The sequence below is a fragment of the Esox lucius genome, chromosome 13 (assembly GCF_011004845.1).
Source record: "Esox lucius isolate fEsoLuc1 chromosome 13, fEsoLuc1.pri, whole genome shotgun sequence".
In the NCBI taxonomy this organism is placed as follows: domain Eukaryota; kingdom Metazoa; phylum Chordata; class Actinopteri; order Esociformes; family Esocidae; genus Esox; species Esox lucius.
The window spans coordinates 26,019,269-26,042,738 of NC_047581.1; the positions used below are offsets into that span (position 1 = coordinate 26,019,269).

The 23,470-nt window shown below is 40.2% G+C and overlaps 3 protein-coding genes across 4 annotated transcripts; 1 reads left to right on the plus strand and 2 right to left on the minus strand.

Annotated features, from left to right (window-relative positions):
• Positions 1-45: 45 nt before the first annotated feature.
• araf (A-Raf proto-oncogene, serine/threonine kinase) lies at positions 46-15,280 on the minus strand. Of its 2 annotated transcripts, none has more exons than XM_010876665.4 (16): positions 15,199-15,280; positions 14,025-14,236; positions 13,556-13,659; positions 12,405-12,507; positions 10,547-10,701; positions 10,030-10,131; positions 8,899-9,043; positions 8,738-8,768; positions 8,518-8,645; positions 8,149-8,351; positions 7,746-7,922; positions 7,475-7,521; positions 5,502-5,620; positions 5,048-5,179; positions 4,663-4,797; positions 46-4,560 (listed from the first exon to the last, which is right to left on the minus strand). In XM_010876665.4, exons 2-16 carry the CDS (start codon positions 14,133-14,135, stop codon positions 4,420-4,422), a joined length of 1,833 nt encoding a protein of 610 aa, XP_010874967.1. In that variant the 5' UTR covers positions 14,136-14,236; positions 15,199-15,280; the 3' UTR covers positions 46-4,419. The 2 variants fall into 2 exon arrangements, with proteins under 2 accessions (XP_010874967.1, XP_019908223.1); XM_020052664.2 differs by lacking the exon at positions 15,199-15,280 and adding an exon at positions 14,388-14,473.
• Positions 15,281-15,483: 203 nt separating this feature from the next.
• Positions 15,484-19,365, minus strand: imp4 (IMP U3 small nucleolar ribonucleoprotein 4). The gene is made up of 9 exons (XM_010876670.4): positions 19,260-19,365; positions 18,529-18,637; positions 18,328-18,411; positions 18,059-18,168; positions 17,006-17,138; positions 16,603-16,757; positions 16,415-16,509; positions 16,227-16,300; positions 15,484-16,040 (listed from the first exon to the last, which is right to left on the minus strand). Exons 1-9 carry the CDS (start codon positions 19,260-19,262, stop codon positions 15,928-15,930), a joined length of 876 nt encoding a protein of 291 aa, XP_010874972.2. The 5' UTR covers positions 19,263-19,365; the 3' UTR covers positions 15,484-15,927.
• A 557-nt stretch (positions 19,366-19,922) lies between these two features.
• On the plus strand, positions 19,923-22,063 carry si:ch211-102c2.4 (uncharacterized protein LOC568178 homolog). The gene is made up of 5 exons (XM_010876671.4): positions 19,923-20,187; positions 20,698-20,979; positions 21,202-21,279; positions 21,402-21,418; positions 21,523-22,063. Exons 1-5 carry the CDS (start codon positions 20,151-20,153, stop codon positions 21,619-21,621), a joined length of 513 nt encoding a protein of 170 aa, XP_010874973.2. The 5' UTR covers positions 19,923-20,150; the 3' UTR covers positions 21,622-22,063.
• Positions 22,064-23,470: the final 1,407 nt, after the last annotated feature.

Sequence of the window (23,470 nt, forward strand, 5' to 3'; positions counted from 1 at the left end):
TTAGTGCCTGAAGACTTAAGAAAATAATTACATTTAAATATTTCATTATTATTCCACAGTTTTATTTAAAGAATAAAATCCTGCATCCTCAATATTTTAAGACAAATAAAACTAAAAAAATACTAAGATTTCCTTTACATTTTAAAATAATTGTTCTTTTTTTGAAACCATCACACAAAAAATAGAAACAAGTACAATTTTGTAATTAAAAAAAAAAAATGTAACTGTACACAACAGAATACACATTTTATTGCAAACTGAACACCCCTGATACCTCAAACTATACACACACACACACAATTATTGCAATTCACCTAGAGATATGCAAAACTACTCCAACACAGGTCATTCATTCTCCTTTCTGCTCTGTGATGACAGCTCTTTAATGAGTCAGGGTTGTTTCCCATGCTGCGTGACTACTGCAATCCTTTTCAGTGGACGTCGATTATTGTCTGTTTAATTCCAGTAAAATGTGGCACTTTTGTCCTTCTCTCTTCAAAACAGAGAACAGAAAAACACTGTGTACCCTTTTGAAGAGAGGAGATGCATTTGACTAAACTGACTAGATCATATTTTTATGAAGTGACATCTTTATTTAAATTTTAAAAAACTCTCAACACAAAAAAACAAAGTGGCAAACAAATGAACTATTCAGTCAACAGAAACTGACTGACATTATTGGTAAAGCAATGCCACCAAATATAAGATGCTAGACTATTCCTGTGACATGGATACATCTAAACGCACCAGATCGTTTTTTCTTAAAAGTATCTAGTCTATGAAGGGGATGTTATTTGGAAAGGTATGTTTTATTCAGAAGCCTTTCGGCTATTCAAAATATGCATGACCCACACCTTTACATCATGGGGCAGACAAATGTTTCATGTGCAACATCTTCAAAAACATGTTCCACACCTTTTTCTTTTTCCATAAATAATAGTATAAATGCCATTTCAATGACACATTCAATGTTTCCTGGTCTGACCAGAAGAGGGCAGGATTGCACGACTAAAATGTTCCCCCCAAAGCATTACAGAACTCCTGGTTGGAGTATTCCGGCATCCCTGCACATTTCTTCTTGATTCTAGGAATAGGCCAACCAGGTTCTCTAGAAAAAAACTTTGAGACAAATGGTGCTTGTATTTTGGAACTGCAGATAGTAATGACATGGTGGAATAATGTAGCACAAAACCAGTCTGCATCTGCAGTCGGATGGGTGGACCGTTAGGTGCATAAAACAGCTAAGGGTCTACACTACATTATCTAGTGGGTTGTTTGAACGCTGATTAGCTGAAAGACATGTTATGAGACCATAAACTACAGGTACACCAAAAAGTGTACTTTTTACTGTTCTAATTATGTTGGTAACCAGTTTATAATCAAACAATAAAGCCCCTCTACGGTTTGTAGTACATGACCAATTTACCTCACCAGAGGGCAGTATAGGGTATAGATGTGGTATATCGGCCATATAGAACACAGCATTGGGCGTTATTGCTCAACTGTAAACGTCATAATAGCAATAAGGCAGCTCAGGGGATTTTGGTATAGGGCCAGTATACAGTACACAACTAAGGATATTCTCCAGGCACTCTTATGTCATCCATAAGAACAGTTCTTAGCCACTGTATACTGGCCATAAATCACAATCCTAAAGCCTTATTGCTAAATAATTTCACTTGAGTAAATCACAAGTACTTACTCGGGCCATGTATCAAGTTACAGTTGTAGAGGAAAAATGTCACGTTGAAGTCAAAATCCAATTACATTGACTTGCATGACACAGAATCTTAAGCTAAATGAATACAGTACCAGGTTCTGAAAGGACATTCTGAGAAGCCAAAGTATCCATGATTTAAAATGCTGCAAGAGAGATCTCTTATTACTCTGTAAACATGTAATCCACCAAAAGATCCATGACAATATTCAGAAAACAGCTGTCTGTAATGACAATAACATCAATAAATAAGATGACAAAGGTACTCAGTCCCAGCCAATATCTATCAAAATCCCCAAGTCAAACTTAGTCCTACAACCCACCCATAACCACCAACATCACTGAAAAGTAAATAAAATAAAAATCGGGTACCCAGCCCCTCTTTAAAATATCTAGGTTAAAAACCTGCATATCATCTGCTTTTTAGAAAAGCTGTCAGTTTATTCAGTAACCGTCACCCCACCATAGAATCTGCAATTGTTTAAATGGATTACGTCAAATACAGTATAAAGAAATCACGCCCTCTACTGTCCAAGCAATTGCCAGCATACGTGACACCAAAAACCAAACCCGTTGTGGGTTAAGATCACATTCTCCATTAGTTCAAATTAAGTGACAACAATAGAAGTAGTTGCCTCCTGTTGTAACCAGTATGCAGCCAAATGACTGTTATCCAATCCACATTGCACCATGGAGCCATTTAGAATAGAAATAATCTATGCACCTTCACTGAAAGAACCAAGACACTAATAGTCTAATCCCTGCTTATATCGACAAACCTACTCCCGTTCACTAGGTACAACACTTAATTGAAGTAGCAGCCTATCAACAGGAATAAGAAGCAGTAACAGCAGAGGTCATGAAGTTAGTGGCAAATATTTCCTAAAGACAAGTCAAAACTACAACAATCAGGAAATAAGAAAGCAAGACTATGGCTTATTTGTTTTGAACCATTATGAAGTTAATAAACCCCCTTTAAAGGTATACTGAAAGCAGGATACAAACAAACTGGACGTCACATGACTGATAATGAACAGGCCATTTTAAACGTAACCAAAAACATCTACTGAGAAAAAAAAACTAGTGAGAATACTTTTTACCTTCACCACTGCTTTACTTGTCACGAGCAAAAAGCAACTAGGTGTAAATAAGGCAGCTTGTTTGAATCAGATTTGCCAAAGCTAGCACAAGTGCTGGTCCATGGTGCAATGCAAAATCAAGCTGACGGTAAGCATTGTTAACTTAATTGTTAAGACTAAAGCTGGGGTCGGCAACAGGGGCCCACAGGCCAAAGCCAATGTTTTTGGCCCCACAAAATAAAAATAATGTTGTTTTTTGGGGGTCATAAGACTAACATCACCAGGAATTTGGCTAGAAATTAGTTCCATTGAGCAAATCTGTTCCAAAGTATTCCCATGAAAAGAGAGATTTAGTAATCATATCGAAATACATTTTAGTTGGGAAATAATTTAGTTGTGGCCAATCTGCAGTGAACATTTATTTTCAAAATTACAATCTGTTACACCCCCCACCCCTTACTCTGACAGAAATCAGGACTAGAGGTTTCAGGCCGTACAGAATCTCTCTGGGCTCAAGTAACCTACATAAAGTCAATGGAAATAATGCACAAGTTTTAGCACGTCTGGATCGTATTCACTAGGCACCAAATGAAAGAAGACAGAAAAGGGGACACTTGTTTCCCAAGCCAAATGTTTTGATGTGGTGTGCACTAATAAATATGACCCTGCTGTGCCTTTTAAAATGGCAGCATACTTTATGTTGCCATTAACCCAAGTCCCAAACTTCTGGTCTCAGACTGGCATATCAATCCATGTTGTATAGCAGCAATACAACTTATTTGTTTTCATATTTTAAGACTGCATGACCACAGTGATTTACCAAAACCATCAGGGGGCCAAAAAGACCAGTGAGTTCAAATTTGGTCCCAGAAACCAAGTGAAAGTCCTCTTCTCTTGCATGCTCTTGTTGTGACTTTAGAAATAGTCTTTCGTTGCTTGCACTTAAAAAGCTTGAAATGCTGACGCTGTGATACAACCACCAAGTCAGACGTCACACCCCTAAAAGCAGCCTTTAGAAACCCATAGCCAGGCATGTTACAGTATAGGAATGTAGGAGGACTGACATGGCCAGTCCACCGTGTGTTCTGTAGTTCCAGTGTGGGTCTTATGTGTAAGTAAGTCGTGATGTGATATGGAGTGTCCGCGTAAGGAGGGACTACATGTGGTCTTGTCTGTTGGAGGAGGCCCAACCAAGGCCAGAGGAGGTGGAATGCTAGGCATGTCCCAAACGGCAACCTATACACCTCAAAGAGCACTTCTGAACAGAGCCCACTGGGCTCAGGTCAAAAGAAGTGCACTGAGCAGGGAATAGTCTGCCATTTGGACTGCACCCCCAGGCCAGGGCTATTCAACTCCGGTCCAGGGGGGGCCCAAACACTTCTGATTTTTGTTTTCTACCTCGTTAATTACCAGAAGGCCGTCCCAGGTCTGCTTCCGTCACTTATCAATAGGAGAGGATGAAAACATTAAAACCACAGTGCGTCAGCCCTTCATGACTTCAGTTGAATAGTCCTGGCCCAGAGTGTTGGGACGGGCAGGCGTCAGCACGCTCCCTCTCTCCTTCCCTGCCTCCCTCTCAGGGGAAAAACGCAGTGGTGACGGTCTCCTCTCAGACGGACTGGCTCACAGGGGCATCAGCCGAGTGGTGTGGAACAACAGTGGGTTCAGTTCCTCTGCGTGGACAGCCCGGTGGAGGGAGGGCTCGGAGGCACTCCGCTCTATTTTTGGCAACAGGTCCTGGACCTGCTCAATGCCTAACATGATCTGGGGGAGACGCAGAATGTCGGGACAGGTTTTTAGACCCCAAAAAATACACTCTTGTTATGCAAAACTTAAAAAGCACATGCTTTGCCAGCACTCACTCACCTGTGGAAAAAGGGGCCTCTCGTCACGCTTGAACTTCAGGCAGTCAATGATAAGCCTCTTCATTGACTTGGGGGAGCTACTGGACAGCAAACTGAGGTCTGGAGACAAGTAGCCACGCCCAACCATAAAGAGTATCTGATTGGAAAGAGGTTGGGAAACATAAGTCTCTGGCTGGGAACACAACAAAAGAGCAGTATCAGTGACACGACAGGTTTGAATGCACGCACGTTAGCTGCCACCCTTCAGATCAGTTAACTAAGAAGGCTCCGCTCCTCTTTTCAGCCACCTGATTAAAGTTATGGGGTCATGGAATCATTTCACCGTTACTAGTGGTGATGCGTCATCAGCTCGTGGTTGCCATTTGCTGCCGTAATAGCCATCTCACCTGGTCTCGGTTGTTGATTTGGGAATAAGGCAGAGTCCCTGACATGAGCTCAAACAGCACCACCCCGTAACCATAAACATCTGACTGGAACGTATATGGGTTGGCGTCCTGCATACGGATCACCTCTGGAGCCTAGAAGAGAAACACACACCCAGTTTGGGCAACTGACACAGTCCCACACTTCCTAGTGGAAGGAGTGTCACACCCGTAGTCTTTATACTCAAAAGCATATCCGCATTAATGAAAACTCTCCAGGAGAAGCAAGCAGACATTACAGATCACATGGCTGATGTGAAAGAATGCTAACCAGACTGCCACACAGCGATATCTAAGTCATAATCCAAATGGAAGAAATATTATCAAAACAAAGAACTAGCTCAACTCGTCCAATAACTGTTACAAAACATCTTCAGTATGTGGCAGGAAACGTGTCTCAGGATTGCCAGTAACTCACCATCCAGAGAATGGAGCCGCTGGGCTGTTCAACCTGCTGAGAGCCACTCCAGCGAGACTTCACAGTGGCCAGCCCGAAATCCCCTATCTTCACAGTCCAGCCTTCATGGAGGAAGATATCTGACGACAGGGCTCAGGAACATGGACACGGGTAGGTGAACTCGACACACATTAATCCACAACACATCCAAGTGGAGGTTAAATCGATAGCATTCCACTAAACAGGGGCCTCAATGGACACTGGTGGTTCAGCCAAATGTTCATCCCTGAAGGGGCTGAACTGTGACGAAGACAACGTTTGATCCGTTATTTTCCCAATTCAAGTCTGTGCATGAATAATTTGCTAGGAAGCCTGATACAGTCAGTTCTACTTCACTATTCTCCCCAGCAGTAATCATGGGGAAAAGATTTCACAACTGAAGTGTAACAGTTCCCATATTAGCGGTGAGCACTTCACTGAAAATAAACATGATGTTTAAAAATGCTTCTGCAGTTATTTCTCACTAGCTGTTTACTAGCATTCCGACCCACCACATTGACCCGCACTGGATAGACAAAGCTCGGACAGGTCGTCACCACTGACAAAGCTCGGACAGGTCCTCTCCACTGACAAAGCTCTGACAGGTCGTCACCACTGACAAAGCTCGGACAGGTCGTCACCACTGACAAAGCTCGGACAGGTCGTCACCACTGACAAAGCTCTGACAGATCGTCACCACTGACAAAGCTCTGACAGATCGTCACCACTGACAGGTCCTCTCCACTGACAAAGCTCTGACAGGTCCTCTCCACTGACAAAGCTCTGACAGATCGTCACCACTGACAAAGCTCTGACAGATCGTCACCACTGACAAAGCTCTGACAGATCGTCACCACTGACAAAGCTCTGACAGATCGTCACCACTGACAAAGCTCTGACAGATCGTCACCACTGACAAAGCTCTGACAGATCGTCACCACTGACAAAGCTCTGACAGATCGTCACCACTGACAAAGCTCTGACAGATCGTCACCACTGACAAAGCTCTGACAGATCGTCACCACTGACAAAGCTCTGACAGATCGTCACCACTGACAAAGCTCGGACAGATCGTCACCACTGACAAAGCTCGGACAGGTCCTCTCCACTGACAAAGCTCGGACAGGTCCTCTCCACTGACAAAGCTCGGACAGGTCGTCACCACTGACAAAGCTCGGACAGGTCATCACCACTGACAAAGCTCGGACAGGTCGTCACCACTGACAAAGCTCGGACAGGTCATCACCACTGACAAAGCTCGGACAGGTCGTCACCACTGACAAAGCTCGGACAGGTCGTCACCACTGACAAAGCTCGGACAGATCGTCACCACTGACAAAGCTCGGACAGGTCCTCTCCACTGACAAAGCTCTGACAGGTCCTCTCCACTGACAAAGCTCTGACAGATCGTCACCACTGACAAAGCTCTGACAGATCGTCACCACTGACAAAGCTCTGACAGATCGTCACCACTGACAAAGCTCTGACAGATCGTCACCACTGACAAAGCTCTGACAGATCGTCACCACTGACAAAGCTCTGACAGATCGTCACCACTGACAAAGCTCTGACAGATCGTCACCACTGACAAAGCTCTGACAGATCGTCACCACTGACAAAGCTCTGACAGATCGTCACCACTGACAAAGCTCTGACAGATCGTCACCACTGACAAAGCTCTGACAGATCGTCACCACTGACAAAGCTCTGACAGATCGTCACCACTGACAAAGCTCTGACAGGTCCTCTCCACTGACAAAGCTCTGACAGATCGTCACCACTGACAAAGCTCTGACAGGTCCTCTCCACTGACAAAGTTAAGCAAAGACTAAACACAAGACCTGTATAAAGGCTGTGTCTACTAATCTTGTTTCATGCAGTCCCTAGCCACGTATATACAATCCTGTTTATCTTATTCTACATCAGATCTAAAAGCCCGGCTCGGGAAAGGATACTGTTTGATTTCAGGTCTCGATGAATTATATTTTTGGCATGAAGATAACTGGAAAAACAAAAATAAATCAATGTCAGTTCAAAAATTAAACAAGCGCATTCAAGCTTTAATTACCCAACAATTTTTGGGACTCAGGCTCTAAAGCGCAAATGTAATGAAAAAGGAAAGCTCAACCAAGCTCACGTGGTATTAAAGAATGAACTGCTAAACTGCACAAATCCCACACAGCCCATTTAAGATCTACGCGCAAAGATAAATAGCTGCAGCCTTACTCCATGCCCTGTGCCGTCTGCCTGGCCACGTCAATGCGTCGCATGGTGTCAAACTTGGTCTCAGAGACATGCAGATGGCGGTACAGGCTGCTACCTTCACACCACTGTGTGATGATGGCAAAGTTGGGCTTAGTCATGAAGCCCATGAACAGCAGGATGTTGACGTGGCGTGTCTTTCTGCAAAGGATGAGGGAAAGAGAACCAATCAGGGAGCAATGTTAGTCGCCGTGCAACTCAACCGTTCACGGAAACCCGTTGCCTGAAGGGTCCAGTAACAGTGGCGATGCAAATTTGCGATACATCACAACCATGGGTAATGTAGATTATGGTACTCCAAGAGTGCCAGAAACAAGCCAATGTCTCACTGGTGGATGTTAGTGTAAAAAATTAGAGCAGCACTGACCGTAAGACCTGCATTTCATTTTTAAAGGCTTGTAACTGCTCAGGCGTCGGCTCGGTCACTTTAAGGATCTTAATGGCCACATCTCCGTGCCACTTGCCCTTGAAGACAGTCCCGAAGGAGCCTGCGCCTATTCTCTTCTGGATGGTGACCTCTCGTGAGTGGACTTCCCAGTAGTAACTTGAATCTCTATAACCGCCACGGTGCTGAAACACAAACCTTGTCATCACTAACTCAAAACCAAAAGTCCTATTGTCTGACACAGAAATGAAACAGGCCATGACACTGATAAATCTCCATGACGTAGCCCTTTTTAGGGCCGGTGAGAACCTCACTAAACAGTTCTTCAAGCAACACTGGCATTAGACTCACCACTTTCTTCTTGTCGTCAGACGACGAGGGCTTGCGCTCCTTGTGCTCTGAGGGGGATTTCGGAGGTCTCCGGCCAGGGGAGCCCAGGGAGGGCGGGCTGGTAGAGGGTTTGGGTGATGGTTCGGGACCTACACAGAATACAACAGACTCCAAATAAGCTAGGGGAAGGCTAATATCAAAGGAATAACGAGTAAGGAAAAGATCATTTACAAAATCTCACCCATTGTGTTGTTTTGTATTTTTAACGCCTCCTAAAAAGAGAAAAACATTCAGACTCATGTCGGTGTTGGTGACACCAACCTTCCGTGCTGTCTATCACAGCAGCTGTTGAAATGTGAGCACAATAGCGACTGTAACAAATGAGCGCCGGCGGTCTCTCACCTCGATGATGCTGACGCCGGCAGGGCCCACGGTGCTGACCATGTGGACGTTGGGGGTGGAGGTTGACCGGTGCCTCTGTAGAGACTGACCATCACCACCTGGAAGTGGGAAGCGGAAGGCCGAGGTCGGGGACAGTAGTCCATGCCTACACGACACACAGGAGCACCGCAGCACAGGTTACATTCCTTTGTATTAAGTCGTACCGCTGTCCGGATCACAGCCACAAGATTATCATATATTATATGGTTTCTGGACACTGACTACATCCCATATAACCCCCTATTCGCTTTTTTGGGCACCACATTTGAGCGCGGCGCAGCAGATTGCAGGAAGAGCACAATGTAAATGACAGCTGGTTACATACATACAACGGTTAACACAAGGTTACAAAAACTAGAGTAACTGGAGTCCATGACTACACAGCCTAACTAGGAAATAAAATAAAAAGTTGAAACAAATAGATAAAACATTTTGCCCTGTTTAATGACCATCTCAATGGGAGTTGCTTTTAGGTGATTCTACCTGTTCTGCAATTCAAGGACATTAATAAACATTTGGACAACATTACACGTATTATTTCATACTGTTGACAGCTGACAGCCTGTTGGCTTTTTGGTTAACAACAAAATATTTTAAGGTGGAACAAAAAAACCTGTCTCCTCACGTTCTCTCGTTAACTACAGCCCATGTTTTTTTTTTTTTATTTAGGCAATTCAAAAACATCTTTCTCCTACAGAACTAAATATTTTATAGGGCCTGTATATTTACTCAATGGTTGATTAAGAAAGAGTATGCGGATTAGGAATATAAATTTAAATTAGAAATTGCCATTTTAATCAATAAGACAAAGCAGTATTCACTGCAAGAGACACCTGCAGTGGGAGAGGAAAAGGAAACTATAGTAAATGTACATCTGATCTGACATGCTGCTTTAGTTACTATCTGCTTAATTCTAGTGGTGTCGTGCAACACGTTAATAGTTCAAGTGCCACATGTGTTGAAGTTAGTTATGACATATTGAGACTAGGTTGATTTTGCCCTGCTAGTCCCTAACCGCGCTGTACAACGGTGCTGCCAGACTCCAGACATTGTGACATGGATGACGGTGTTACAGAATCCAGACCTACTTACCCAGAAGGATCTGGGGTTAAGGCTAAGTCACTCTCGGATATAGAGTTGTCTGGCAGTATGGATATCTGAGGGTACTCATCTGTGCAGGGATTCGGCGTGAACCTGGAAACAAGACAGTACACACGGAGGTTGAGGACAGCTGTCCACAACTATATTAACTCAACCAAAATACAGTCTCCCTGTTGCGTGTCCACGTTCTCAGACAGAATTCACAGCTTCGTCACAGCGTCCAGGTCCTAAGACAGACTCACAGCTTCGTCACAGCGTCCAGGTCCTAAGACAGACTCACAGCTTCGTCACAGCGTCCAGGTCCTAAGACAGACTCACCGTTTCGTCATAGTGTCCAGGTCCTAAGACAGACTCACCGTTTCGTCATAGTGTCCAGGTCCTAAGACAGACTCACCGTTTCGTCATAGTGTCCAGGTCCTAAGACAGACTCACCGTTTCGTCATAGTGTCCAGGTCCTAAGACAGACTCACAGCTTCGTCACAGCGTCCAGGTGCTAAGACAGACTCACCGTTTCGTCATAGTGTCCATGTCCACGCACACAGTGGGGACTTTGCTGCTGCAGTGCTGGTGAAACTTGTAGCCACATGTTTGACATCTGAAGCCGTTGAACAGAAACTTGTGGCAGAAGTCACAGTAGGCCAACTTGAAGAAGGTTTTCCGTACCTGGAATAGAATATTTGAGTTGATTTATGTTTAAGAGGGAAAGTGCATTGAGGGCTTTGTGACAAGAGTAGTTCAGGGCTTAATTATACCATGACTCATAGTTTAGCTATAAAACGTTGAAAACATAAAAGATCTGAAAACCATTATATGACGCAATGAAACATTTAAATGTAATTACCATCGGCATAGTGATGGACAAATTTAGACTACCTCCTGCCTAAAGCTGGCAGATACAGACAAAAAGCGATATCACTAAATTAACCCATTCAACTCTGTGCCAGGTAACTCATAGCAAGCAAAGGTAAGACATTTCATCCAATGTATTAAGGGTATAAATGGTAGTGAGCTGCAAACTGTCAAAACAGGATCCAGAATGATGACATATTTTATGGTTAATATGAATTTGCCCGCAAGGCATACTTTCTGTGCATATACAATTACGTTTCAAAAGACTAAACATAAAACAGCTTAGCTAGAATGCAAGATCTGGTATTGCTGTTAGATAGCAAAGTAATTGATCTGACACATCCAAACATAATGATCTACTATTAGCCAACTTAATGTATTTACCACAATTGATGACCTCAGCTACGTTCCTTTCTATGGTGGCATTTCCTCAATTGTGTTGAGAAATAATACTAAAAACCTGAGACAACTCCCTCTTTAACAAGCATAAAAGAAGTGGTTTTAATGTTGTTGTTTTTACAGTCACATTTGGTTTAACTGTAAAATTGTACACTTGGGCTATGAAAATGCATCTTCACTCTGCTTGGTGGCGAGAGGGAGGACAGCTGGCAGCAAAACAGTGCCAGCGTAGACACAGAACATGACAATAACATTAATACATGCTAAATTATTAACTGCAGAGATAACAAGCCAGACAGACTACATGATGTGTTGAATTGGCTGGTTATTATGTATTTTATAGGCTCAGTCCCAGAGAGCTGAGGACGCGTAATGACCACACTAACAGTAACCACGAAATACGCAACTTACTAACTAGTATATAATATACACCAACATGGCTGCATGCATATGCAGATTTTTAAAAGACTGCTTGTGCCACTGAACACCGTAGTTCTACCTGAACGTGCTCAGCAGAGTTCAGGGGGTGGGGGGGGTGCATAGGCATCCACAGGACACTGACATAATGGGGAGTGGGTAGCCTAACCGTCAGAGCACTGGACCAGTGGGGATAAAATATTGACCTGGTTACATGTTGAAATGAGTCTGATTACATATTTTCATTTGGAGATGCACAATATCACCTTTGCTATATTTTCGGAACCAAAGCGTTTTCCTTAAAAGCTTTTTAAGTAGAGAATCGATTTCTTTTCAGCAGTCTCACCCATGACAAATACAGCTCCGTGAAAAATTAAGAGACCTTAAGTGTCTCTTAATTTTAACCCTTCTCTTCCTCACTCAAAACCTTCCTTTTCGACATTTTTTTTTGGAAAGGAAAGAAAAAGGTGCAGTGGTCTCTTAATTTTTTCCAGAGCTGTAAATGTAAGAATATAACGAGCAATTTTTTTTGAAGAGCAATAATTAGACTGAACAATGAAAACTGCAATACGTGACGTTGAGCAGGTAGGTCTGGAATTCTAACCCAAACAGTCACAAGCACACGTTGCAGTTTGTGGTGTTAACTACCAGAGAAAGAATACAAGATGAAATGCAGCAAAACATTTACAAAAGTTACTTACAAAGTTATGCATAGTGAGAGGGACATCATCCAACACCTCTACCAGCAGTTCTTCTCCCACCAGGGGGGTGATGTCAGTGTTCCAGTCAGTTAGTCTCTTGCGACTACAGGAGCAGGGACCGACGAAACAAACTTCAATCAGAAATAGGGCTGCACGACTCATAAAATGTAATCGTGATTTCTTGGACAAATCCTGCAATTACGGTTATGATTTGCGATTTTCAAACACAGGTGTAAACAGCAAAGATAATCTCACTTTAAAAATAGAGATCATAGCCTACATAATGTGCAATTAAACTGTTAAAGTTCAGTGTTTTCTATATTACACTTACTACAAATTTGAAAGTGCAGCCGATATCGAACTATTCGTTTAACTGCTAATGTAATGCTACGGCGTTTGCGCCGTTGCCACAGGTGGTTAGGCAACATTTCTCAACCCTTGAGGTATACTTTCCCCCATATTAAGTATGTTTGTAGACACAGACACTGAAGCCAAACTTTTAATAACCATGCTGTTGTGTACGTGGGACCCTATCTTGGTGCCACTCGCAAGCTTGAAGGCAGATTTCTTCGCTAGAAGTTGCAGTGTTAACTCAAACTAACATTGAAAAAGCAATTAAAACAAAATGAGTCCATGTATTTAAGGACTCTACAAAAATACCTACAGCACCCGCAAGAAAAACAAATTACGGACGTACAATTTGTACCCGTTGCATCTCATTCACCTTTTTGTGTGTGCTGAAAATCAAGTAAGTTGGCGATTTGGATACTGCACGTCAATTTTGCAATTACGATTATAATTTGATAAATCATGCAGCCCTAATCAGAAACCGGTATTGTTGTGAAATACATTTTTCTAGCAATATATCTTGGGTAAGTAAAAAATAAAATATATGTTCAATTCACAACATTCTGTAATTGTAAAATTGCACTGCTTTTAGAACTAGATCAGAAAAGAAAGAGGCTTAAAAAATGTGAGGTTTAAATCTGTTAAGGTAGGGTGACCCCAAAGGATTAAAAGCAGTCTGCCACCGTTTAGAGTTCACCATTCAGAAAACATGACACAGACACTCACAATACATCTCAAAGGGCACCCTGTTCCCTACATGGAAAATAAATGTTTACTATAACGCGGTGGGGGAAGACACTTACCCCTCTAAAAGTCGAAACACAGCACAACAGTCCTGGCTCAGGCCCCTTACTTTAAGGGCTTTGTCCAAACTGTCATAAACCGTCTGCCCAGGGCGAACATTTACCTGCAGACAAGCGGTATATGGGTTTTAGGTAGTTTAGCAAAGAAACTTAGGCTTCTTGTGTCAGAGAAAGAACTAGTTTCACTAGGTAAAATACGGCACCAAAACCATTTACACTAAAATATGTAAGTCACATAGAAATAATTCACAGGGAAACAGGATCACTGTGACAAATAATGGGTCCTCCTGTTTCACAGATATGATGAGAAATATATTGGAATAGAGCCTTTGGCACCAGCTGGGCACATAACACTAACTGTCTGCTGCGTAGGGGTTAGGTCTATTCAATACAAAGTCGTGAAATATAACAGATAAAAGTAATATAATTTTACTGGTGAGAGCCTGAAAGATAAGTTGCAATGTCTTACCACGGTCCTCTGTTTATTTGGAAGGAAGACGCGGATGGTGCCCCCACCTCGGGGCACGTCCTCTGGACTGGTCTCTCCCGAGGAGGAGCAGGAGGAGGAGTTTGAGGACATTGTGAGAGGCAGGAGGAGTAGGGGTGGCAGAAACCGAGATGCTTCAACCACAGGAAAACTTCATTCACTGGGGATCTGGGGAGTGAGCCCTTACCTGGAACCTGAAAACAAACAGTGCTACTAGTTACTAATTTGCTAACTACAATCCATCTGACTCCTATGAGACAAATTTGTCAATAATTATGATCAGAGAGAAGTATTTGGGTAAATTATACTTTTAAATTAAACAAAATGGTGTTACTCCAATTTTACCAATCACAACGGCTTGAACACAGTTGAGCTGATGTTGCTAGCTTCTCAATGACTGGACCAAATGGTATTTCTCGTCGAAAAAATGACTATGGACACGAGAAACGAAATGTATCATACCAACGTCTATATTATAAGCAACTTTAAATAGCTTACAAATAGCTAGGTAACAGCTACACTGCCATATTGTACCATTTCGCTGCACGTCTACTTTGACTTGGACATACTTTGTGTACGCAAAATAGCTAGACCTTTGCAAGGCTTTTATGACTCTTCATAGCGCAAAGTGGTCAGCTTTGTAGTCAACTACAAAGACTAGAGTCGCTGCCAAATAAGATTGCTTGCTAGCTACGTATGCTAGCTTAGCATAGTGGGATTTGACTACTGCTTAGCAATATGACATTTCGAAATTTTGGGAGCCATGTTTGTCTAAGTAGCAATTCAACTGAAGCTTACTGTTCATTTACCTAGTTAGCCATTTTATTAAGATGAAAATGACAATGTCGCATCGACGAGGCCAAGTTAAAAATAGTTTCTTAATTAATTGACATGTGGTTTTTATGTTCGAGGGAGTGCTTTCATGAGGCGGAAAGGGATTAGTTAGCTAGCTTTAGCATGCTAAAACTAGTAGAAGCCAGCTAGCGCATTTAGCTTGTATATTGTACTGTCTTATCAAGTAACAAAAATCTTGTTTCACTTTAACTTATATAATAACCAAACAACTTTTTTTATTCTTAATGGAGAACAAAATATAACTGCAGAACGATTCATTCATAAACAACTAATGGCAAATTTGGTTTTGGAATAGTCTTACCTGAAGCAGCCATCTTGAATTCTCTCAATCTGAAGTAGGATCTGTCAAAGAATTTCTGGGAAAGCGGAACACCTCCGTGAGGCACGGTCCCTATTGGTCAATTATCACACTTACACTAGCTCATTGGACAACAAAATCGATACATGTAGGGGGCGGGTGTTACAAGTAAACATTTTTTTCATTCAAGTTACACCGTACAAAGTTAATTTAGCTGGTGTTAGACAGACCGTGGTTGCATGACGTGGATGCAATTGAGTATAACTAGAATGATAGTAACATAGCAAGTAAAAACAGGAACTGGATTTATTAAACAGTGTTCATTTCTGGGATGGTCACAACCACAGATAAGGTACAAACCCATACATGACTATAATATTCTGATGCTGATGCAAAATTGTCAGTCTAACAAACTGAAGAAAAGAACATTTCAATTATGTGGCTCCCAGGAAAATGAAACAATGATTGAACAATGTGACATACAAAGATTACAACAGCATTGTTTTGAAGACAAATTATATTCAGCCCAGTGAAAATGTCAGAGAATAATCTTTGTTTTATATACAAATTCTCTCTTAGAGTCCTCTTCCATACAATTACCCATGTCTTACACCATATTTCCAAGAAATACAAGTCTAAAAAATTGTGTGCAAACCTGAAAACACAGCATTAGGCTATGTGGTCAGGCTGCTTTTAACATGACCGGTCGATGAGAGTTGCACAGAGATGTGGCTACTCTAGACTGAGAAATTTCCTCTTTTTGGCAGTGTTTGTGTAGGCGTGGTGGCGCCATTCAATGTCCGCTGTAGCTTCATTCTCCAGGGTACCAAGCTTGATCATGTATACTACAGAGAGAAAACCAGTTGTTAAACTAAATATAGATATATACAGACATATACAGATGCCAAAATATATAGGATTGGGTGTGCGACAGGAAACGATAAAGCTTCAATTAATTGTATAACTAAATGATAAATAATAATAAAAAAAGAATATTGAAAAAAATGATAAAAGTAAAACTTCATACTTACATTTCATTTCAAATCTAGGTCCAACTTCAGACAACTCAATGTTTTTGTGGTCAGTTTTCTTGTAAGTGTGATGTCTGCAATGAAAATAGGTAATAAACAAAATGTTTTACTACATTCCACCACTGGACAGTCTAGTCAACAAATCTGCCCTAGGTAACATCGCTTGTTCAATACAGCTCTCTGCTTACCTGAAAGATATAAAATCCTCCTGGTTGCCAAATGTGATAACTCGTTTACTGTCCTCTTTAGGTACTGGGAACAAATACTTGAGGATATTGGAAACCTAATTTAGAGAAATTTGCTTAGTGTCAGAAAGTTTAGAATTTACAAGAATTCTGAATAAATATCTTGAAATGAAAACAACCAGGTCTCTCACCCTCTGGCCCAGTCGTGAGGAGAAGTTGTGAAAGATGAGGTGTGGAAAGGCCTCAGACATGGTGCCAATGTCCGGCACGTCATGTCTCATTACCACATTGTAGAGGGTGAAGTAGGCAGTAGGTCCAAAAGGAAGGTGACACACCACCAACCCATCTATACAGTTCACACAAGCAGTGGATTAGTCCCTCAATTAAACGTTTTACTCCATTTTTATTAGCAAGAAAAAAAGACAGATTCAACTATATTCTAAGTAAACTGCATTTCCATAAGTAAAGGGTAGGTATCGTGCAATGAGATCTCACATTTGTAATATGAATCACACAGCCAGATCTGATAGTTGAGGACAAAAGGTCAATAATGGCAAGCATGCAAATATAGTTTATAGGCCTAGATGACCTCACCTGGCTGTCCTCTGGTTTCATGAATGATGACAAGGTCTGTAACATTGTTGGCTTTACAGGCCTGCACCAGAGCATTGATTTCATAACCTCCCCTGTTCATACGCTGAGATCCTGGGATGATCAACTTCACTTCCTGTCAAAAATAACCAGACCTGCATTCAAATACTATTTAGGTTCTAAATAGGCATCTTTTAGGGAATTTCAGTAACTTTCAAAGAAATCTAGTAATAAGTATTTACAGTGTGAAGAGATATTATACACCTTCTTGAACTTTCACATTTTGTCAGTGGCTCAGATCATACATACAAATTCCACATTACACAGCATACTATCCACTCTTAAAGGGAAGTAGGTGATTATTAAAATATTTATATTATTTGTGAAATATAATTGTATAGATGTCTCCACTCTCCTGAAATAATATCAGGTAGTAGAACTGTTGTCAGGAATTACAGCAGTAGGTCTCTACCATCTTTGCACACAGCAATATTTTACCATTCAAGCTCTGTCAAAATATTTTGGGACAGCAATCTTCATGTCATGGCACATGGCTATTGTCTAGGCTCTGACTAGGCCACTAAGAGAACTTAACCTGTTAATTCCTTAACCACTCCACTACTTTCACTGTGTGTTTCAGGTCATTGAATGGTTAACTTCAGTCCTAGTTTCCTTTTTCAGGGGCCAGCAAATTTTCCATGAGGGACTTCCCTCTACAATGTTGCACTGATATTCTCTTCTATCTTGACCAAATGCTTTGGTATTGTCAGACAATATGGCCATAAAAAACAGGCATACCTCAAACAAGGTTCAAAGTATTGTTTGAATGACCAACTAAACAATTAACCAATCAAATAAATGGTAAAAGCCTCAGTCTAAAAGTAAGCCACAACTACTAAGCACAAATCATCCAAATTGTGTACAACACTAGATTTATTGTACTTTGTTTGGATTACTTAATAGTTTGGTACAATCTTCCCAGTAATAATTGGCTCTTTGTTACAGGTGGGGCAGAGTATAGACATTGAACAGGAATTGCAATATATATGGACATACCTTGACAAACATCTTGAGTCGAGAGCTGGGGTCTCTTGAAGTTGTAACCATTACTTTTGGATCCTCCACTCCAGCCCATTTATACTCATCATCCATGTGAGAGCTGACACCTGCATATACAGAATAAGTCACTGTTTGCTAATATTAATTGACAACAATGGGTAGGCCAACTTTGCCATTGGCAGTTGGTAAAAAGATGCTTATGTCATTTCAGTAGTGCTGAACCTTGAAATGGCTAATATAAATTATTAGGAATATGCAGAACAAACCTTCTGCTCCCTCATCGTCATACTCCAGTAATTTCTGTAACTGCACAGCTTCTCTGCGCACCTCAGTAGGAATGAGACGATTGTCTGTGGCGAGGACAAAAACAACAGTGAAAATGTAGAAAAACAAACACGGAACCAACTAGTAGTTCTAATTGTTCACCCAACATGCAGTCAATATTTTTCATGTATTCCTTCCCTCACCATCAAGAGCAGATTTCAGCTTCTGTTTCTTCTCCTCAATCGTCCTCACTCTGTCTTCTTGGGCCTTCCTGTACAGGTACTCCCGTCGCAGTCTCATCTCTCGACGAAGCTACAATCATTAGACACAAAAACACCATGAAGAATTACAGGCTGGCTAGCAAAATATCAGAATACATGTACATATAGCCTATAAATTGCTTTCCTAGGAAGATTGCATGGGTCTAAGAACAAATCACATGTTTACATTTAAATTTCAGTCATTTACAGTCAGTGCATTCAAAAGAGATAAGTGGGACAACCACAACACCCAATAACTACACTGAGTACTGTAGATATCAGCTAAGTTAGCGCAAAGAAAATTAGAACATAAAATCAACACAGCGGCTCTCCTAGATTTGTTCCCAAATAAGTAAAGAATTTTATAGATTAGAAATGTACTTGTCGACATTAGGCGACAATTCCTTAGTGGGGATCAAAGCTAAAGTTCTCAGTGAGACTCATTAAACATCAGTAGCCTTAACCAAGATCAATACTCATAGGTGGCGTTTAACTAGCTAGCTAAATAGATAGCACCTGAGTTAGCTAACGACACTAACCAGCTAGAACGATATTACAATAACCTGGAAAAATCACCCACGTTTAACTAGACAGTTAGTCAGTAAATTTTTGTTTAATTCTTAAACGTATTTACAGAAACAGAAGCTAAATGCATAGACATTTAAATAACTTACCATGTTGCTGCTTTGCTAGTACTCACCGGTAGTCACACATGGGTTACTGCAGTGAGGGGAAACCAACACTATTTTTCATTGGATAAGCACACAACCAATAGAAGTTAGGGAAACTGGCAAGACGTTCCAAAATTAACGCCGGAGCTATCAAAATAAAAGTACGAAGAGCATGCCTTGAGAAAAACACTGAATATAATTAATAAACTGGTGGATTGGACAGCATCTTTTTGAATGATAGTGCCTGTCAGTCTTGGTACTTTCAACTATAGCGGGCTGTCATATTTTTTGCATTCTACATTTCATTCTTTTTTTTAACGTTAATTACCTGTATTAGATAATTATATGTATTCTTATTTAATTTATTATTTAACATGACTCATGAATACTTTTTATATCCCTGAATGGGAAACTAGATACTGGAAGTGGTGTGGAAGGGCAATAACTTGGCACTCTATTCTCTGGTTTAACTATCCCAATGCCCCAAGGTAGGTAAGTAGGCATTGCCCTATGTAGCGAGTTGTCTTTTGAATTAGACGTTTGGCAGGTGTGCTAAAGCTCCGTGGTCATCAAAGATGTCGTGGCACTTCTCGTAAGAGCAGGTGTGTTTACCCTTTTTCCTGGTTACATTTCTCATCAAACCTTCATAACAAATAATGTTAAATAACAAAAAATGTCATATAGTAAAATATGCTATGTATTTATTATTTTGTAATTACATGATTTGCTGTGATCAAATCAACAATTCACAAAAATTAAACTAAAGTGACACTTTTGAATATGTGGTTAGCCATTTCCTGACACCACATTTCAGACACGGATATATACTGTAGGGAAAATATATTTTCTTCTCTGTGGTAGTCTACTTCGTGTTCTTAACGTTGAACATCAAAAATGATTATATTGACCATTGTCTTGTTTTTGATTTCAGGTAAGATCCAAATATGCATTCAAACGGGTCTTCTGAGATTTTTATGCATTTATTTAGCACTTAAATATTTCTGATGTGACCAATTTCAGTTACGAAAGCTAAATGAGATATCAGTATGAATATGGTTTACAAAGTGATTACTTATTTGACTAAATTGATATTTATACATTTTATCTTTGAAAGGTTTTGTAACAATGTTAAAGCTACTTTCAAAACAGAAGAGAAAGTTATACGTTTTCAGCATAATTCGTTTCAGATTACTGAATGAACAATGTTATCCTCCGCTACATCACCCTATAAGGAACACATTTTATACTGTACTTTATTAAACTATATGAGCAGAGCCACAGATGCAAGCTTTGCATTTGATACATCGCTGTGGGAAGGTGTTTTGAGCAGGGGGTGTTATTTCAGATAAGATGTAAAAAAAAAAAAAAAAGAAGGTAATAGTACAGTGCAGTTTTTTTTACAATTATTCTCTGATTTTCAATAAATAATTAAAATCTCCAGGTACATGTGATGGCGTGCAGAAACTGACGTGTCCGTATGGTCAAAAGCATGAGGGCCTCCCCAGGGTGTGGTGTAAGCAAACCTCCACACTGTGCTGTACAGGCTTCAGCTTCAGCAAACAGAGCCAGTTTCTGGATGCAGGCAGGCTAGAGGTGACCCAGGATGCTGACTCCTTCACTGTGAATGTTCTGAGCCTGGCCCAGGGAGATGGAATATACTGGTGCGGTGTGCTGGCTGTCAACGATACCATCATCAAACTGTCTGAGGAGTACTTCTACAGCAGTATGTGATGCTTGTCCTAGATTGTGAGCCGATATTACCAGATGTCAATGTAACAATGAGTAAAGAAGACACAATCCTGAAATGTAGACAGTCATGTTTCAATCCGACATCACAAGGTCTGCTTTACCAGGGCATGTGCTTTGATGTAATGGTCCTCAGATTTCTCTGCATAGAGAACTTTCGACTTAATTAATATTCTTCATTTTCTGTACTCAACCTTAGACAGTTTCGTTTGGGACATTCTTCGTTGGATTCTGATGCCTTTGCTCCCCATGGCCACCATCTTCTGTTACTTTTACAGTGAGTGTTTATGATCTCTGTGCATGCAATGAGCTGCAACGTATCCAAAATGGCTGATCTATTATTGACAAACACTGCTCTGTAATACTTTTAGTAACAAACGCGTTCTCTCTAAACAACAGGAAAACAACAAGACAAGGTAAAGTATCTATATGCCAATAAAAAATTGAATTCTTAAATCAGAATAGCAATTTTTGTTTTCCAGTAGGTCTAACTAACATATGCCTTATATTTCTACCTCAGAAGCATGACATCCTGTACATGAACGATGCAGTGACCTCAGGTCTGACACAAAATTATTCACAGAATGAAGACATGCAACAGATAACTGAGCTGGAATGATAATGATAATTATTGTTTGCATATGCAAACTGCCAAAGTGTCTTTCAATTGCACCCTAATCCTATACAGTTTAAGATCTTCAATGTACCTTTCTATTATACATAATTTTATTATACATCATAACTCTCATACTACAATTTGAACTGCGGTTTTAGAATTATTTGTGCTTAATGAACCACCTTTTTAACAAAAGACATTCAATGTAGCTGATCATGGAGTATTTATGATTAATGCATAGTTTTTGGTTTCAGTTTGATATCAATGTATTCAGTGTAAAAGTACAAGTAATATAATCCAGAAGTCTATTGTCACATACCTTTATGAACATACCATCCCTTATAATATTGCAGAAATCAATGCTTAATGTATATCACATGCATTTATTTATTTTCTTGTTTGATACAAGTTGATTAAATAAATGATTAAAACAGCTTTCTATACTTCCATAACTTTTCTAAATTTCTATACCTTATATTTGCTATTTCAAAATAATTACAGTGCAAAGGCATCTTTACTTCTATTAAAGCAACTGAACTTAAATGGCTAACCACAGGTATTTATCTCTATTAGGTATCTCTGTTAGATCTGTGGTTAGCCATTTCCTGACTTTCACAATCTTACTATGTAGTATACATCTACAGCATACACTGAAAACCCCATCTCTGTAAGCACACTTTATGTTTTGAACATTATACTGAAATTATTCTGACCACAGCCTTTTTTCTATTTATTTGCTGTTTTGATGTGACTAAGGACGGACTTCAGTGACCAAAGCAAATGCATTAATGCCAACATAAATATAGTTTACAAAGTGATAGTAGTTTCTACTGAACTGATATTCATTAATTGAACGAGTCAAGTCAAAAAATACAGCAGATTTATTTTTGAAATGGTTTGTTTCAATCTTGAAGCTGAAGCTGTCAGCCATTTTCAAAATAGAGAAGTGAAAATTTAAATGATAGATTCCATTTGCAGCACAATTCATACTTTTAATTTATTAAACAATTTGGGACAAGTAATAAACTTTTTAATCAGAAAAATGTGTAATGGGTAATGGCAATGGGTAAATAGTTTAAAGTAAAAAAACTTTAATCACCATATCACATAAAAGTTGAAATCGAAAGCAGATACCAAGCATTTACACATGCATTCATTTCTGGAGGATGTTAATATTCCTTTCCTGAATAAAGACTGACTTTTTGAATGTGGAGATTTTTTCTGAGAAATACTAAAAACCCTAATTCCCATTTATTCCCCTGTGAATTCTACAAACCATTAAGCAATGTTAATGCCAGAAAATATGTTGCACTGCCATCTACTCTGGATGACAGTGTTATCATCACAATTATAGATGAGATCGGCAGAGATCAGGAATAATTAGTTTCATACAGACTGATTTCTCTCCTCAACACAAATAATAAAACAGGCTGAGCTTGTTAGTTGGCAAATAAGTGTCCTTTGGATCAGACTGGCTTCATCACTGAATTAAACATGTTCTGGTTTCTTACATGTCTTTTTCATATACGATTTTCACAAGGCTATCTAATATGAGGATTACGGTTTTATCTATTGATGAGGAGAAAGCCTTTGACCGAAACATATTTGCAGTACAGTAGATATTTAATATTGGGTTCTTCATTGAAGTGAATTTCTATTAAGCTAACCTGGACTTTTTTTAGATGGTAAATCTATTTTGGAATCATTGAAAAGAGCAATGTGCTACAATCATGCATGCAGTGATAGAGAGAAGCAAATTAAGTTATGTAACATTTGAATTTGCCAAGATGTGCCGATAACTGAGCCAGCACTGCAAGGAAAATGCATGCAGTTGAGCAGAGTGAGGATGAGG